Raw genomic sequence first — 16,924 nt, forward strand, 5'->3', positions numbered from 1 at the left:
AACATGTATAAGTGATAATTTCAAGCAGAATTTAAACTAAACTTGTATGCTAAAAACTATAAAATGCAAAGTAAATAAAATGATAGTAGTAGGTACATATGTTGTGTCTTTCTAACAAACAAGCTAATGCATAAAAATATATTTCTCTAATCAATCATGCTCTTGTATTCTATGTTGTAGCCTAAATTACTAAACCCTCGATCCCTCGTCAGGCTGAATATCCAAGCTTCGTCCACAGATCCCTCATGTAAGACTACACCCGATTTAGATAGCCCTCTTAGGTTTAGACTAACTTAAACTGAGTTTCATCCGCAGATCCCTCATGTAAGACTAGACTCAGCTCAAGTAGCTTACGAAAGTGTAGCCTAATTTAGCCTAAGCTTCGTCCGCAGATCCCTCATGTAAGATTAAGTTTCGATCCTGCTTGAATCAAGTTCTAAGGCAACAGTACATTTCCCAATGCTAAAGTCGCCTAACTGTGCACACAAATGGGTGATCAGACCAAAAGCATACAAACATTAAGCATTGAAGGAAGCATTGAACACAGAAAACAAAATCAATTAGATATTAGGTATTTACATTAGCTGTTCATTAGAAATCCCCAACTAAGGTGTTTAGCCAGCCATTACAAAGAAACCCTAACAATAAATGAGATTAAAAGTAGAAAATAATAGTTCCTTACACAAGAAGGGGGATTCCTCCTCCTCTTCTCAGCATCTCACACTCACTCTCTACTCAATAATCTCTCTCAAATGACAAAACCTAGGCTTCAATGCACAAGTTGCTCCTCTTTTCTGCTTCTAGGGCTTTTTTCCCCAAATAGGCCTGTGGCTGCTCTGGAATTCTATGCCTTGGCTGTCTGTAGAAGCTTTCATAAAAGTGTAATAAAAGTTGTACCCTAATTCTGCACAAGATAGGCTTTAAATAGGCTCTGAAATTGCGACGCTGCGCTTAGTGCCACCCTCGCGCTTAGCGTGAGTAAGTGAAATTGGGCTTAGCGCTAGTCTCGAGCTTAGCCTAGCTGAAGGCACTTGCTGCGCTTAGCGTGCGGCTTTGATGTTGATGCTCTGCCAGATTCTCTTTGGCGCTAAACGCATTGAAGCTGCGCTTAGTGGTGGATATGCGCTTAGCCCAACTGCTACGTTTTGCAATTCAAAACTTAGCCTCTTTTTCACCTGAAAATGCATAGATTTCATCATTACATCCAATGGAAATTTTCTAAAGACAACATTAACCATAAAACAAGATTTATTTACAAAATTTACTCCAAAATAACCATAAATTGGGGAACTATACAAGCTTTGGAAAATGATTTCTATACAAAAGTTAGTCATATAAAGCGACTAACAAACTCCCCCAAATTTACAGTTTTGCTTGTCCTCAAGCAAAGAAAGAATAGTTCACTTGTCCTCAAGTGACAAAGACAGTGTCCAATCGAACGAAAATGGTGTTTGATTCACCAAGGACATCAACCATATGAACTGAATATCATGGAATGCCTAAATCAATCACCTCTCACAAGTATTAGAGTCACAACTGAAATAAGCTAGTAAGCATGACATAAATCAAGGAAGGATCATCAACCAAAACCTCACAGTCATTGTTTCACTCAAAATCAAGTGTTTAGGCTTATTCCATCATAAACAACCAACACAAGTCCCAACCTTTTCATTTCATCTCATATCATACAGTAATGAACACACAAAAATGAATCCGAAGGACTTTCTAGGCTGGTAATGGGGTCAGGCTGCCAACAATTCATGGTTTTTCTAGGATTCAAAAGCTTAGGTTCTAGAAAAACATTCATCCATAGAATAACCTTCATTTTTTTTTCATTCATTCATTCCTTCCCCGTACTTGCCCTTTTTCTTAGGCACTTAGCTTTCATGCCTGAATTTATAGCATACACACTTATTAACTTTATTTATACTTACAGTTTTTTTTTGGTTTTTTTTTAACACAGAAAATAGAACCAGTGTGTATATACTATTTTCTTTGACCATTTCAATCCTTACCGAGTGCCTTCCCCAAATTTGGAACAAATTTACCTTGATAATACCTCCCCCAAATTTGGGACAAATTTTCCTTGAACCATCTTCTGTGGATGCTGCTCTCCTACAACCTAAAATAAGGTAGCAGAAGATACAACTGAATAGGCTCCAGGTTCAATCAACCAATTAATTCATTAAGCTCAAACTGGGTACAAGGGATAATTCATTCAATCACAAGCTTAGCTTTTTGGCTAAGTAGTTATTCATAATCAAACATGGCCTTCATCATCCTCAAGTTCATGCATCCAATCCATACTTCAGAGATTCACGCAAAAATCAGCACTAAACGATAGTCGTTTCTCTCAAAATTTAAAGATCACACTCTCACCGGGATATGGTTAATGCATTCCTTCACAATCAATCTGACAACCGACTAACATTTTCAGACATAATTTCAATCATATGCTCATTCTCTTCTAATGACGGCAAACTTGATCAAAACAATCATTCAATCATCCCAATCCATTCAATTCATACATTTGCTCAATCAAATCATTTTCAAACACTCATTCCATACCAAACAAGCCACTGCATACAATGTTCAATCAATTCACTGTTCAATCAAGCTTTTTGTACAAGCAATCAAACAACTATGCTACTGAAATTAAAATACTAAAACATAAAACCTGAAATTTAAATGACATAAATCATAAAATAACTGAAATTAAACTAAAGTGTTCATAATGCAAAAAATTTAAACGTCCAGCTCCTTCTGTGGATGGTCTTCATTAAGATTCAGTGTTGATGGTTGAATCTCCTCAGGAGCAGGTGCAGATGGTGGAGATGGCTGTGGGGTCTGAGCTGGAGTGGTCGTCTCCTCTGCTGCTGCTGGTGATGGTGCTGGTGCTGGCGGCTCCTCAGTCATAGGCTCCTGGGCTGTGGAGGCCCCATCCCCTCTAGAGGAAGAAGGCTGGTCTCCTAGCCAGGCCACCTGTGTGTCAAACTCCTCCATGCTCATAATGGAGGGCAAGCCCAAGCCTTGAAGGCTCTACATGATGATGGACTGCCCTCTATGGATGCTCTGGAGCATGGAGTGAAGCATCTGGGAAGTGAAAATAAAATCTGCTGGATTTGTAGAAAGAAGAGCTGGTAGTGGAATCTGTGAAGGTGCTGGAGGAATCACTGGGATCTTTGTGGAGGAAGAGGGAGGAAGTGTAGAAGAAGAAGGACCTTCTGTCTCTGATGGTGCTATGGAAGGGGCCTCAGATCTCTTTCCTCTAGCCTTCTTGGGTCCTCTGAAAGTTACTGTTGGATCATCAAGATTCCAATAGTTCTTCTTAATATAAGCCAAATTATTGGCAGGACTCAGGCTCTCCAAGGTCAAGGAATCAGAGTGGACTCCCCGGGCTTTACATAAAGCAGTGATTAGGGCATGAAAGCCAAGCCTCGAGGAGTCATGCTATGTTATGAGTGTAATCTGACTAGAAATGAAGGATCCAAGATTCATATCCATCTTCTGTATAAGTGCATATACTAACTTGGCCCTATCTAAATTAATGTCAGAAGTATGAGAGGTGGGGGCCAAGTTAGAAAAAGAAAAGACACTCCAAGTTTGAGCAAGAGTAGTCAAATTTTTCCTTAAGATCTTCAAGGGTAGTCCATCTGAATTCAATTCAAATCCCTTACCTGGGATACACAAAAAGGCTGCTAACTCTTGCTGGTTTGGCCTTAACAACACAAATCTTACATATGCTGGAAGACTTTCTCCTTCCTCTATAATTACTGGTGTTTCCAAAAAAATAAAACTCTCGTACAAGTGCCACATGTAACAACCTGCCTCATCGTTACGATATGCACACTCTAATATTCGATAATTTCAATTTTTATAAAAAGAACTCCCTTAATTTTTGCTTATGAAAATAGAAGTGATTTTGTCACAACATAAATTCATCCAACAACACGTCATTACTTAAGTGAGTATGCATAATTACATAGAAACAATAATTCGGTGCATGTCATACACATAACAAAAATTAAATTTGTTCATAAATATAATTAAAATCCTAGTTTTACATCTTTAACTCAACAAAATAAAACTTAAAAACCAACTACGGAGGAGTTGATTACAAAACACAACTCTCTCCCGAAATAACGCCAACGTCATCACGTCGACTCGGCGGCTCCTCACTAGAATCTTACTCCCTGCACCCTGCCACTGTCATTCTGCTCCCACGAACAAGGTTCGTGATCATCACAGGTATCAACCACACGATACGAAATTGCAAGGATGAGTTCATTATAAAATGAACCAATACCAATTCCAAATAACCATAATTAGCAAGGAACATAGGCAAACATGATGAGCATACACAACAATCATTATTCAACACTCATATCCAACAAATATTCATCATCCGCATCCAACAATTACTCAACACTCAGATGCAATGTGGTACGTACCAACAACAACCAAATCTCAAGAAATAGCCTAAGCGTGTCCACACGACACTCTCACTTAGGGAACTGTGCTGAGTTTGTCAAGACCACCCGGTTGTGCACGTAACAGCCCCCCACCCATAGGTGATCAGCCTGAGAGCCCAAAGGTGTTCCCTACCAGGTGACAACCCCCTAGTACAAAGTACACATGGCCACAGTTACTCTATTTCCTGTGTCGTATGAGTTATGATCGCGGCCAAAAGTAAGTGCCAAAGACCATGGACCAATTAAAGTGCCTAAGCATCCCCTCAGAAATGCTTAGATTCTCTAACCACGCTAGTTACCCACGTCTGGGCCATCCGACAAGGTCAGTGCACTCTACCCCCCATGACATACACTCCATATGACGTATGATCATGGCCAAAAGCTAGTGCCAAAGACCCTAGAAGGTCAGTGCACAGTGCCCCCCACGGACATACACAACATCCAACGTATGAACGTGGCCAAAAGCTAGTGCCAAAGACCCTGGAAGGTCAGTGCACAGTGCCCCCCATGAACATACACATGCCAATGCATTTCCAACATCAATCAACATTCCATTTCCATGTCATTCACAACATAAATATCATCTCATCTCAATGACGTTATCAACAACAACAACAACCTCATTTCATATTCACATATTCATCAATAATAACAATTCATGTTGACATGGTCTTTATTAACAACGTCATCTCAAATCAATATCATCATAATTATCATTATCATCACATATCAATTAAAATCCTCAATAGTGACATCAACAACAAATCACATTTCACACATATATATATTTCTTACATGCCTGAGATTCACACTCACGGGTCTTCAAACAACACAAATCAAACAAACACAACAATATCATTCATCACAATACATACATATATCGCATCCTATTCGTAAAAAACATAGGTTCTCTTGAAAAAAAACCAGCATGCATATCAATAACAATTTTATCGCATCCCATTAGTTAAAACATAATTTTCTTTGAAGAAAAATCAGCATGCAACAAGGACAGACAAATATCCTCATAGCCAGGTTCCCTGACCCTAGCTATGGTGTTAAAACAGTAAATTTTATAATAAACTCCCCTCACCTATTGTGAGCTACCCGTAGTTTCCTCGTCACGTCACTTGGAGATGTATTTTTCTTTTCCCCTCGTCGGTTCCACGCAATCCTCTACCATACCAAAACGAAGGAGACTTAATATGGATTTCAAAAAATAAAGCTAATAACAGTGCTCTGGGTCAAACACCCACATCACTACATGAAAGAGCTAAGAGCATTTCGGGTTTTACAAAGGAGCATCATTTGGAAATTCCGACCATGCCAATGTGACCGGGGTTCAGTGTAGGTTACGAAAATAACATGCATTTCATGAAAGGATAACGTTTACAAAGTCTCTTTCTCTAGGGTTTTTCAAAGGAAGCATAAGACATGCAATGACAGTTCCAAAGTGAGAAAAGATGCAAAGACAAGCTGAAACTAACAAGAAACAAGTGTAGAACCATGGTTACCTCGAAGGAAAACGAAAGGTCAGACTAGGGTTTCGTTCTCTACCGAAACCGCGAGCCAAGTTGGAAGATTCCGCTTCGGTCGAAGGGTTCCTCTCAGTATGGGGTTGCAACGGAGAACAACGGCGGTTTGTGGTGGCCAATGGTGGCTGTGGGTGATGGAGAAAGTGCTTGGGACGTTAGAAATGGCTTTGGAAGAAAGAAAGAAGAAGAAATGATGTTTTTTCTAAGCTACACAAAAGCAAAGGCTGAAAACGCTCAAGTGAGAAATGGTCTCGGACACGGAAATGTCGCGCACACTCCAGACATCTTCTCAAAGATCCCAACGGTCAGATCGTGGACAAGTGTCTTGTGAAACTGTAGACCAAATTTCGAGAAGATCCAACGGTTAACGAAGGCTGGGAAGCATTTTTATCGAGACAGCTCATGTAGCTTCCTCAAGAAGTTTCATTAAGAGGCTTCCTCAAGAAGCTTCCTCGTGGCTTCTTTGAGAAGCTTTCTCAAGAGGCTAATTTAAGAAGCTAGATCCTTATCTACCCACACTCCTCTATTAACTAAATTAGCCTCCTTAAAAATAACGCAACAAATAATCAAACATCAAACATAATTACTATATATATATATATATATATATATATATCAGGGTGTTACACCACATCAATACTTCCCTCTACTAGATTTGCTATCTTCTTATGCCAGTTCCTTCTGTTTAACTCCAGCTGAAATTCCTCAAATTCATTAAATGACAACTGCACATTTCTTTCCGGAATAATCTTTCTGTCAAAGATATTGTTTGTACGACGATCCCATGCTTCTCGGGATGAAAATTTGTGTCTATCATATCTAGTTTGAGAAGATGAAGAAGCAAGGGCTTTTCTTTTCTGAGATGCCATCTACAAAATGTAAGACAAAACACACAAGATTAGCACAAGTTTATTCTAAAGAAAACAGAAAAATTAAATTGAAAACAGAGCTGGGCGCTTAGCACGCCTTATGAAATTAACACAAGCGTTGCGCTTAGCTCGAAGACACAGAAAACATTTTTTTCTGCAGAATAGGCTTAGCACACAGGGGCGCTTAGCCTAAGTCTACAATTTTTAGAAACAATAGAGGACTGGGGCTTAGCGCAACATGCTAGCACTTAGGTCAGCCTCAACAGAGAGACACTGAGGCTTAGCGCACAGGCGCGCTTAGCCTTATTACAAAGGTTAAAGAAACAGAACCTAAGTGGCGCTTAGCGCAGCAAACTGAGCTTAGCGCCTGAACTACACTGGGTATGTCAGTATACCATTGACGCTTAGCGCACAGATGCGCTTAGCGTCTACAACGTTTTGGTTCAACAGCCAAGATGAACGCACTTAGCGCAACTGTTGGATCAAGTGGCCTCAAAATAATTAAGAAGGGGGGTTGAATTAATTATGAACGTGTCTTGACTAATTAAAAATTTATCCTTCTTAATGTTACTATATTCAATTATGCTTTACTACTAAGTTATGACAAAGTAAAGAACAAAAACAATAACTTAGACAAAAGTAAAGCGGAAATAAAAAAGTACACAGCGGAAAGATAAAGATTGTAAGGAAAAAGAAGACAAACACAAGATTTATACTAGTTCGACCACAAGCCGTGCCAACGTCCAGTCCCCAAGCAACCATCGGTTCTTGAGATTTCCAATAACCTTGTAAAATCCTTTACAAGCAAAGATCCACAAGGGACGTACCCTCCCTTGTTCTCTTTGAACAACCAAGTGGATGTACCCTCCACTTGAACTGATCCACAAGAGATGTACCCTCTCTTGTTCTCAGTATTACAACCCAAGTATATGTACCCTCTACTTGTACCACAAAGGATGTACCCTCCAATGTGTTAAGACAAAAAATTCTTAGGCGATTAGTCCTTTGAATATTTGTAAGGGGAAACAAAAGATATCTCAGGCGGTTAGTCCTTTGAAATCTTTTGTTTAAAGGGAAGAGGAAGAATCAAAAGAATTCTCAGGCGGTTAGTCCTTTGAATTCTTCTGGCAAGAGAGAGAATGAATGAAGAAGAAGAATAGTACAAGTTTTTGGCCAATGAACTTTTCTTGAATAAAGAAAGTTTTGAACAAAAACTCTTAGAAGAATGCTTTGAATGAATGAAAGAAATCTAAAAGTTCTCTCTTTAAAATTCATGCCATGGTCACATATTTATAGTCATTTGATGACTCAAGTTAAAAGTTTATGACTCTTGGCAATTTCTTCAAAACTAGTCACTTTTTAAAAGTTGTAACTTTTTTGAAAACTAGTCACTTTAAAAGTTGTGACTTTTTTGAAAACTAGTCACTTTAAAGGTTGTGACTTTTGAAAAATCTTCAGAAACTAGTCACTTTAAGAATTGTGACTTTTGGTAATTTAATTTTCAAAATAAGTCACTAGTAATCGATTACTATCATAGTGTAATCGATTACACATCAACAGATGTGACTCTTCATGTTTAAATTTGAAAATCAAAGCATTTATAAACACTGGTAATCGATTACAAGTATTGTGTAATTGATTACACAAGTTTGAAATGATTTGAAATGTTTTATCACAAGTTGTGAATCTTGAAATTTGAAATCTAACATTTTAAAACATTGGTAATCGATTACATGCTGATGGTAATCTTTGGTATCATCAAAATAATCTTGGAAAGCATTGCTTCCACAATGACATGGTCCGCTTAGCGCGATCATCAGAAATCTGAAAAATTTTAACAGTTGCGATGAACAGGCTAAGCGTGGCAGGTGTGCTTAGCACGTTCATCGCGAATCCCATAAAGATACACAGGGGTTTTCACCCCTTTTTAACCACATTGCCCCTAATGGGCTTCTAAACTACCTAAAGTCCTAAAATACCTAACCCTAAAACTAAGTAAACTAACGTAACAACAATGCTAACTAAGAAAACATAAATCCTCCATCCTAAGGTGTGAAGCATGAAATACAAAGAAAAAGGGAATCAAGAACTTACTTGGATGTGTAATGCAGAGTATAAGGAAGCAAAAAGATGCAGAGGGGCAGTAAGCACACAACAGAAACAAAAATGCTTAGGGATGAGAAAGTGCAAAGGTTTGGGTGCCAAGGTAGCAACCCATGTGCCTCTGCCTCTACTTTTTAAAAACTAAAATTCGTATGGCGCGCTTAGCGTGCAGCTGCGCTTAGCGTGCCAATGTGATGTTTAAGTTTAAAAAATTGGTGCTTAGCCTAGCCTCGCGCTAAGCCCAACTTGAAGTTGTAGCTTCCAGTAAGCATTTGGGGCTTAGCGCAGCAATGGCGCTTAGCGCTTTCTACAACACCAAAAATCTTTCTGCAACATGCGCGCTTAGCGTACATCAAGCTTCAACTTATAGTGAGTGATTCAGGCTTAGTGCCACTACCTACGCTAAGCGCACTTCCAATGACTTCAAAACAAAATGATGTTGGCGCTTAGCACATCCTTCCCCGCTAAGCTCAGGTTGAAAGATCAACTTACAGAATGAATCTAGGGCTTAGTGCAGGATGGCGCGCTTAGCGCAGCTATAACAAATTTTCACAGAGAGGAAGTGGCGCTTAGCGCACCATCCATGCTAAGCCCACTGCTTAAGGTGCAACTTACAGTGAAGATGTTGGGCTTAGCACAGCTATGTGCGCTTAGCTAAACCATTCAGCAATTCAATCAGGGTTCTTTGCGCTTAGCGCGAGCTAGCTTGGCTTAGCGCGTGAAGAGATGGCGCTTAGCGCAAGGTTTGCGCTTAGCGGATAACAATCTGAAAATTTTCTAAATCATTTTATGCTTATCTCTTCACACAAAATTTTAAAAACCCTTTTTGTTCATTACTAAACAAGCTGAAATCAATCATAATCACAAGCAAGATGTCCTAACTACATGCAAGAATAAAAATGAAGATAGAGAAGGGAAAGAAAAGCTGGGTTACCTCCCAGTAAGCGCTTCTTTAACATCATTAGCTTGACGCATCATCCTATTATCCAGGATCCAATAAAGTTCCCACTTCAAGGACCTTGTTCTCAGCTCTTCTTTCCCCCATTACATGAACTTTAAAACAGACATTTCGGTCAGGTGGTTCTTTATCTTCATGAAATAGATCAAAGCTGATTTTCTGATCTTCTACGCCCATTTGCAACATCTTCTTTCCCATATCTACCACACAACTTGTAGTAGACATGAATGGGCGACCAAGAATGAGAGGAATATTAGCTTCCTCTTCTATGTCTATCACAACAAAATCAGCTGGGAATATAAGGTGTTTCACCTTCACCAAAACATCTTCAATCAATCCATATGGTCTTGCGATAGAGCAATCAGCTAACTGGAGGGTCATGCATGTAGGTATTACCTCTATCTCTCCAAGTCGCCGGCACATGGAGAGAGGCATTAAGTTGATACTAGCTCCCAAGTCAATGATAGCTTTTCCTACAACAACCTCACCAATGGAACATGGTATCATGACAACTCCAAGATCTTTGTGCTTAGGTGGAAGAATGCATTGAATCACAACACTACAATTGCCTTCCACCACAATTTTGTCACTGTGGATGTACCAGTTCTTCTTTGTCAGCATATCTTTTAAAAATTTGGCATAGAGGGGCATTTATTGAAGTGCTTCTCCAAAAGGTAAAGTAATTTCCAGTTTCTTGAAGATATCAAGAAATCTAGCCAAATGTCATTCTTTCTCTTTCCGGGAAGGTACCAAAGGATAAGATACTTCCTTGCCTTCATTTGGAGTAGTATCCTTCTTCTTGTCAGTGTTTGCCTCACTCTTGCTTTTCCTCAACTCATCATCAACAACTTTCTCTTTTTGTTTTTCATTTTTCAACTTTTTTTCTTTTTCTTTTTCTTCCTTTATTCTTTCTCTTTTATTGGTGTTTCTTCTTCCTTATCATCTTCAGTCTCCTCATTAATTTCTTCAAGTTCTATAGAATCAAAAACAGGTTCAAGTGTTGGCTTAGGTGCTAGCTATTGTTTATGTTCCTCCAGCTTCATTATCATCTCCTTGGATTGCCATTCTACTTCTGGTCATCACAGCTTTACATTCCTCCTTGGGATTTTTCTCTATATTAGCTGTAAAACTGCTTGATGATCTATCCGCCAATTGCTTTGCAAGCTATCCCACTTGGACCTCAAGGTTCTTTATGGCAGACTCTGTGTTTTTCTGATTGGACATAGAAACCTGCGCAAACTGAGCTAGAGCTTCCAGCTTCGTTGTGCGATCATAGAGACTAGGCCCTTGTTGTTATGGCATTATGGGTGGTCCACCTTGACCTCTATTGAACTGATTTCTAGGGTGGTTCCTCCATTGTCCTTGCTATTGATTATATTGCTGGCCGTGTTGGAATCCAGAAAATCCTCCTACATTGAAATTGTTTCTGGGCTGATTTCCCATGTAGTTGACTTCATGAGTAGGGTGTTCTTCAATAGGAATACAACATCCAGATTCATGAGCTCCACCACAAATGGTACATCTTGCAACCTGCAAAACAGGAGCATGTGAAGTATGTGCAGAATGAATTTGAGTTGGCAACTTACTTAGTGTTTCAGTCAAGGTTTCCAGTTACTTAGACAACAATTTGTTTTGTGCCAACAATGCATCTTGGGAGGTTAACTCCAATAAACTCTTTTTGGTAGGAATGTGAGCTCTATCTCTCAAAATAGCAATGTCACTTGCAGCCATATTTTCAATAAGATTCATGGCTTCTTTAGGGGTCTTCAATTTGATTTTTCCACCTGCAAAAGCGTCTAATAACTGTTTGGACTGCAATCTTAACCCATCTATAAAGATATTGAGTTGTATCGGTTCTGAGAATCCATGAGTGGGAGTCTTTCTTAATAAACCACGAAATCTTTCCAATGCCTCTGTCATACCCTAATTTCGTCCGGGGACTATTGTTTGATGGCATGCAACCTTTGATTGACCGCTTCGAGGTACTTGGCACCCTTTGTTGCACAATATGTGAAGTCCCAAGACGTGCCGGAAATCAAAAGGAAGCGTTGTTACGCAATCCGTGAAATTCCGTAACGTGCCGGAAATCAAAAGGAAGTATTGTTACGCAATCCGTGAGTTTCCGTAACTCTTCGAAAGCTAAAAAAGGAGTAATTATATGATCCGTAAGGTTCCGTAACCTTACGAAAAGAAAACAAGTATCATTACGAAATTCGTATAAGTTTCGTAACGTTACGGAAAAAGAATCACCAAAAAAAAGCAAAGGGGTGTATTTAGTAAAATGGGGGTGCAAATAGTAATTTTTGAATCTAGGCCCTTCTAGAGGTTTCTGGGCAGTTTCTTGCTTAAGGTGGAAGCAACTGGGCGAGCTAGGTGGCAACCACCTCCCCCGTTTTGTTAAAAAATGGGCTTCCGGGACAACCGTAATGCTTCCGTAAAATTCCTATAACCCTAAATAAACATATTTCACTTAATATGGGTGAGAAGGAGGAGATAAAAAGAAGAAAATCAAGTCCTATAGGCTTCCGTAACTTTTCCGTAAATTATGAATGAAAGGGGGTGAACTTATCAAAAATGGGGGGATTCGAATAGCAATTTTGAAAATTTGAAATTGGGCCTTCCAAAGTATTTTCGAAGCTGGATTGCTTCTGGAGGAAGCAACCCAGCTCGCCTGGGCGAGCTGGGCGGCAACCTCCCATTTTTTCCTATAAATAGGCTGAAGGGGGTTTTTCTAAGGGTCCGGGATCCCCATGGTGATGTATTTCAGCTGTTTTGGGTAAAAAAAATTATTTCCGTGAAGAAAATCCATGCCGAGGTGCTTTCGTAATGCTTTCGAGATGTTTCCGTAAGCAAATCCGTGAAGGTTTTCCTCCTTTATTCACCGTTCTTCATCTGTTCTTCGTTCTTCAACGGGTAAGTTTCCAAATCCGAGACTTTTAATTCATTTCTTGTTTCTTGGCTTTCATTTTTATTTCATTCAATTTCAGTTTCTTTTCTTCCGTTTATGACGAGCTTTAACCGATCGTTTAAGCCGTTTTCTCGCCTAATCAAAAAATAAAATAAATTTCCACCGATCATTTGAATTGTAATATCCGTTAATTTCTGTTAAAATGAAATCCGACCGTTTGGTGATGCCGTAACCACGTTGGAAACCAAAAAGAGGTAAAATAATAATAAAATAATAAAAAAATACCTTTTAGTAAAATAAAGCGAAAAAATCAATCGGACGTTTCTCTTTGAGATTTCTCTTTCTTAATTGAATTGACTAATAACTAAAGTGAAACTAAGGCTAAAATCAACCCGCAAAGTCAAGCTCATCCACAAAAAATCACTAAAAAAGGGATTTGAAAAGTTCAATATCTTAGTTTTTCTTACCAAGTAAATGGATCACTTTTAAGGTCCAACGCCTTAAAATGATCACCTTCTAAGTAAAAAGAATCACTTGATTCACCCTTAAAAAGAACTACGTAGGTCTGATTTCCTCTTCGATGGAGGGTACGTAGGAGCAAGAGCCCCGCTTTTGTCGACCTCAAAAATAAAAAAGAAATAAAAGTTAGGGTGACACAATTTCACACAATTCTAAAAATAAGGCTGTTGTCCTTTGAGACAAACGTGAGAGGTGCTAATACCTTCCTCAAACGTAAATACAACTCCCGAACTTGGAATATTCTTTTTGACCGGTTTCTTTCGATTTTTCCGACGTTTTCCACAAATAAACGTTGGTGGCGACTCCGCGCATCTTTCCTCCTTTGGAAAGCACACCCGTGAGCCTCGCCTCGCTCGCCCGCAAAAGGGCATGTTGCGACAGTTGGCGACTCCACTGGGGATTGTTTTTGTGAGTTTGGCCTATTTTAGGAATTTGTTGAATTGTGAAACTTTGTGTGTGCATTTTTGAATTGTGTAAATATAATAACTGCTATCTTTTCCGCATTTTTACACTGCATTCTAAGCACCCACGGGTTTGAGTAAAAAAGGGGCCCTATACCCGAGTTCACGGGAATCTAAGGAGTGGAGGTGAATCTATGGTCATGCTAGGTCTCCGACTTGCTTGATAATAGTGAAACCTCGTCTAGAGCTTTCTCTCTTTATAATGTGTTGTCGCTGGTATTCCATACCGCCACAATATTATTATCTTGAGTGATGATACCTCTAGAAAACAGCCATGTGAGATATGGATCGTTGGGAGTAGTTATTAAGAGACCCCTAGATATTATCCTATAGGTCCCTAAAATAGGGGCACGAAGCGAACACGCAGCGTGCCTTTTAAACATTGTCATGCATATAACCTAAAGGTCATGTACGCCTTTGTTGTATGATTATTTGAGGATATTGCCATGCTGTGTAAATCCCCCTGTTGCGCTTTTGCGCATCTGCATCATGTCGTCACACATGCGTTGTATGTGGGTCTCATCTTTTGTCGTCGGAAGTCAGAAGATCAATATCGTCTTCTTAACTGCATACATGGGGCACTGCGCCCCCAAATGCGCAAGTAAGGAGAGATGATTTTCCGGGCTCTCGTGTTCGTAAATGCATTCATATCATGCATCGCATAAGCATCTCTTCATGGCATCATAATGAACATATCGTTCCTACATTTGTCCGTTATCATATTCCAACATCACATTTTGCATGAGTCATTGCATCATCATGCATATGTGTTCAACAAACTTTTTTGATCTACAAATTGCATACTAATTGTTTTCATGTTTGCTCATGTGTGACCCTTGCGTTTTCCCCTGCAAGACAAAAACAAAAAAGAAAGCGCGAAAATTCACGCTGCATTCTTAGTTGCATATATTCGGTACCATGAGCCAACCATGTTGGGATCATAAACCCATTTCACTTTAAAACAAAATGATTGAACATGGTACCTAATGCATGGTTAACTAAGAAAGGATGTTTCTTCGGGCATCTCAATCTCATAATTACATTTTCCATGCATAGCATGCGTATTCCCGAGTCTTTCATCCCTATGAAATGTTGATGAAGTATTGGAGATCAAAATTGCCATTCCCTGGGTTATGGGGTTGAACCAAGCTCGTGCTTTTACGAAAAGGTTCATCGAGTCAAGTTGAAGTATGGAAGTAACCATCTTGCAAAAAATTGGGGCAAAAGATGGATCATGTTACATCGCTGCTTTGTCTACTGCCAAACACATTTAGGGTTATCGATGTCCCTGTTACTTCCAGTTTCACCTTGATGAAGATGTCATGGACCATGTTGAAAATCTAAATTGATTCAACCCCATATCCTGTGTAAAAATTCATAATACTTCAACTATGCATCATTCGCATACATCCATTCTTTTCATTGGTTGCATTGTTCATTGCATTCTTTCCTTAAAAAAAAGAGAACTTAATCATTGTTATAAAAAAGAAAAGAACCCGCTTTACGGTGCCCTTACCGAACCTGTGCTAGAGCTAGAGTAATGGGTAAAGCAGAAGAGGTGCAAGAGAAGGTGAAGGCCGACATGGAGGCCATGAAAGAGAAAATGGCCACAATGATGGAGGCCATGATGAGCATGAAGAAGATAATGGAAGCCAATGTGGTTACAATTGCCGCTACCAGCACTGTTGTTAAGGTGAACCCGATGCCCCCATCTGGCCTCAACCAAATGAATCATCCAACCTTAAATATGGTAGGCAAAGATTTGGGAAGTAGGGACGGCCCCCATGATGTGCAAAATCAAAACAAGCACGCCTTCCCGCCATATGGCCAGCCTCCCAACTATACACCACCCAATGTGGCGTACACTCCCAATGAGGATGTCAATAACTCCACTCCTATACCCATTGAGAGCCAACAACCCCAAACTGATCATGCACATGTCTCTTAAACCGTGGGGGAGACACATGAAATTCCCCACCACAATCTAGCCGACTTCGAGCCTTGCCTCGGATATGCCATTGAAGGGCAAGCAGTTGGTGGTATACCCCTACAAAACCCTTTGGAGGGCCCTCAATATCATCCCCAGCTACACCTCTTGCATTCCACAACAAGTAAAAACCCTCATGCTATGGCAGAAATGGGAAAGTTGGATCATCTAGAGGAAAGGCTCAAGGCCATTAAAAAGGTGAAGATTATGCCTTTGCTAACCTAGAAGAGTTGTACCTAGTATCCAATATCATCACCCCTCCCAAGTTCAAGGTGCCGGACTTTGACAAGTACAAGGGGACTACTTGCCCCAAGAACCATCTAAAGATGTATTGTTGGAAGATGGGGGCATATGCAAAAGATGAGGAACTGCTGATACATTTCTTCCAAGAAAGTCTTACTGGGTAGCTGTTACCTGGTACGCTAACTTGGAGCCTTCCCGAGTCCATTCTTGGAAGGACCTAATGGTTGCCTTCGTTAGGCAGTATCAGTACAATTTTGATATGGTTCCGGATAGGATGCAACTACAGAACATGTGCAAAAAGGGGCACGGATCTTTCAAAGAATACGCCCAAAGGTGGAGAGACCTGACAACCCAAGTGGCACCCTCAATGACGGAAAAAAAATGAGGACAATGATAGTAGACACATTACCAGTATTCTACTATGAAAAGATGGTGGGCTACACACCTTCAAGCTTTGCGGATTTGGTCTTCGCCGGGTAAAGGATCAAAGCGGGTTTGAAAAGAGGCAAATTTAATCATCCTGCTTAGATGAATGACAAAACTGGGGCAAAGGAAGAGGGTGAGAATGAAGGAGAAACCCATGCTGCGACTATCGTTCCTAAATAGGAAATCCCCTACCAGCTCAACAAACATCATTACTCAGCCAATATCGAACCTTCTCATTCCCCACCACCCAATTATCCATAAAGGCCATCCCTAAATCAACCACAAAGCCTGTCTACCACACAACCAATGCTAAACACCACCTTTAGCACGAACCAAAACACCAACCAAAAAGGAATTTTGCAGCAAAAAGCCTGTAGTATTCACCCCAAATTCCGGTGTCATATGCTAAACTTGCTCTCATATCTATTCGATAATTCAATGGTAGC

The 16,924-nt window shown here is 39.9% G+C and overlaps 1 protein-coding gene across 1 annotated transcript; it reads right to left on the minus strand.

Annotated features, from left to right (window-relative positions):
* Window positions 1-9,958: 9,958 nt before the first annotated feature.
* Window positions 9,959-10,555, minus strand: LOC114410702. Its single transcript, XM_028374647.1, has one exon. The coding sequence runs from the start codon at window positions 10,553-10,555 to the stop codon at window positions 9,959-9,961; it is 597 nt and encodes a 198-aa protein (XP_028230448.1).
* Window positions 10,556-16,924: the final 6,369 nt, after the last annotated feature.

This window comes from Glycine soja, chromosome 4 (genome assembly GCF_004193775.1).
Source record: "Glycine soja cultivar W05 chromosome 4, ASM419377v2, whole genome shotgun sequence".
Classification (NCBI taxonomy): domain Eukaryota; kingdom Viridiplantae; phylum Streptophyta; class Magnoliopsida; order Fabales; family Fabaceae; genus Glycine; species Glycine soja.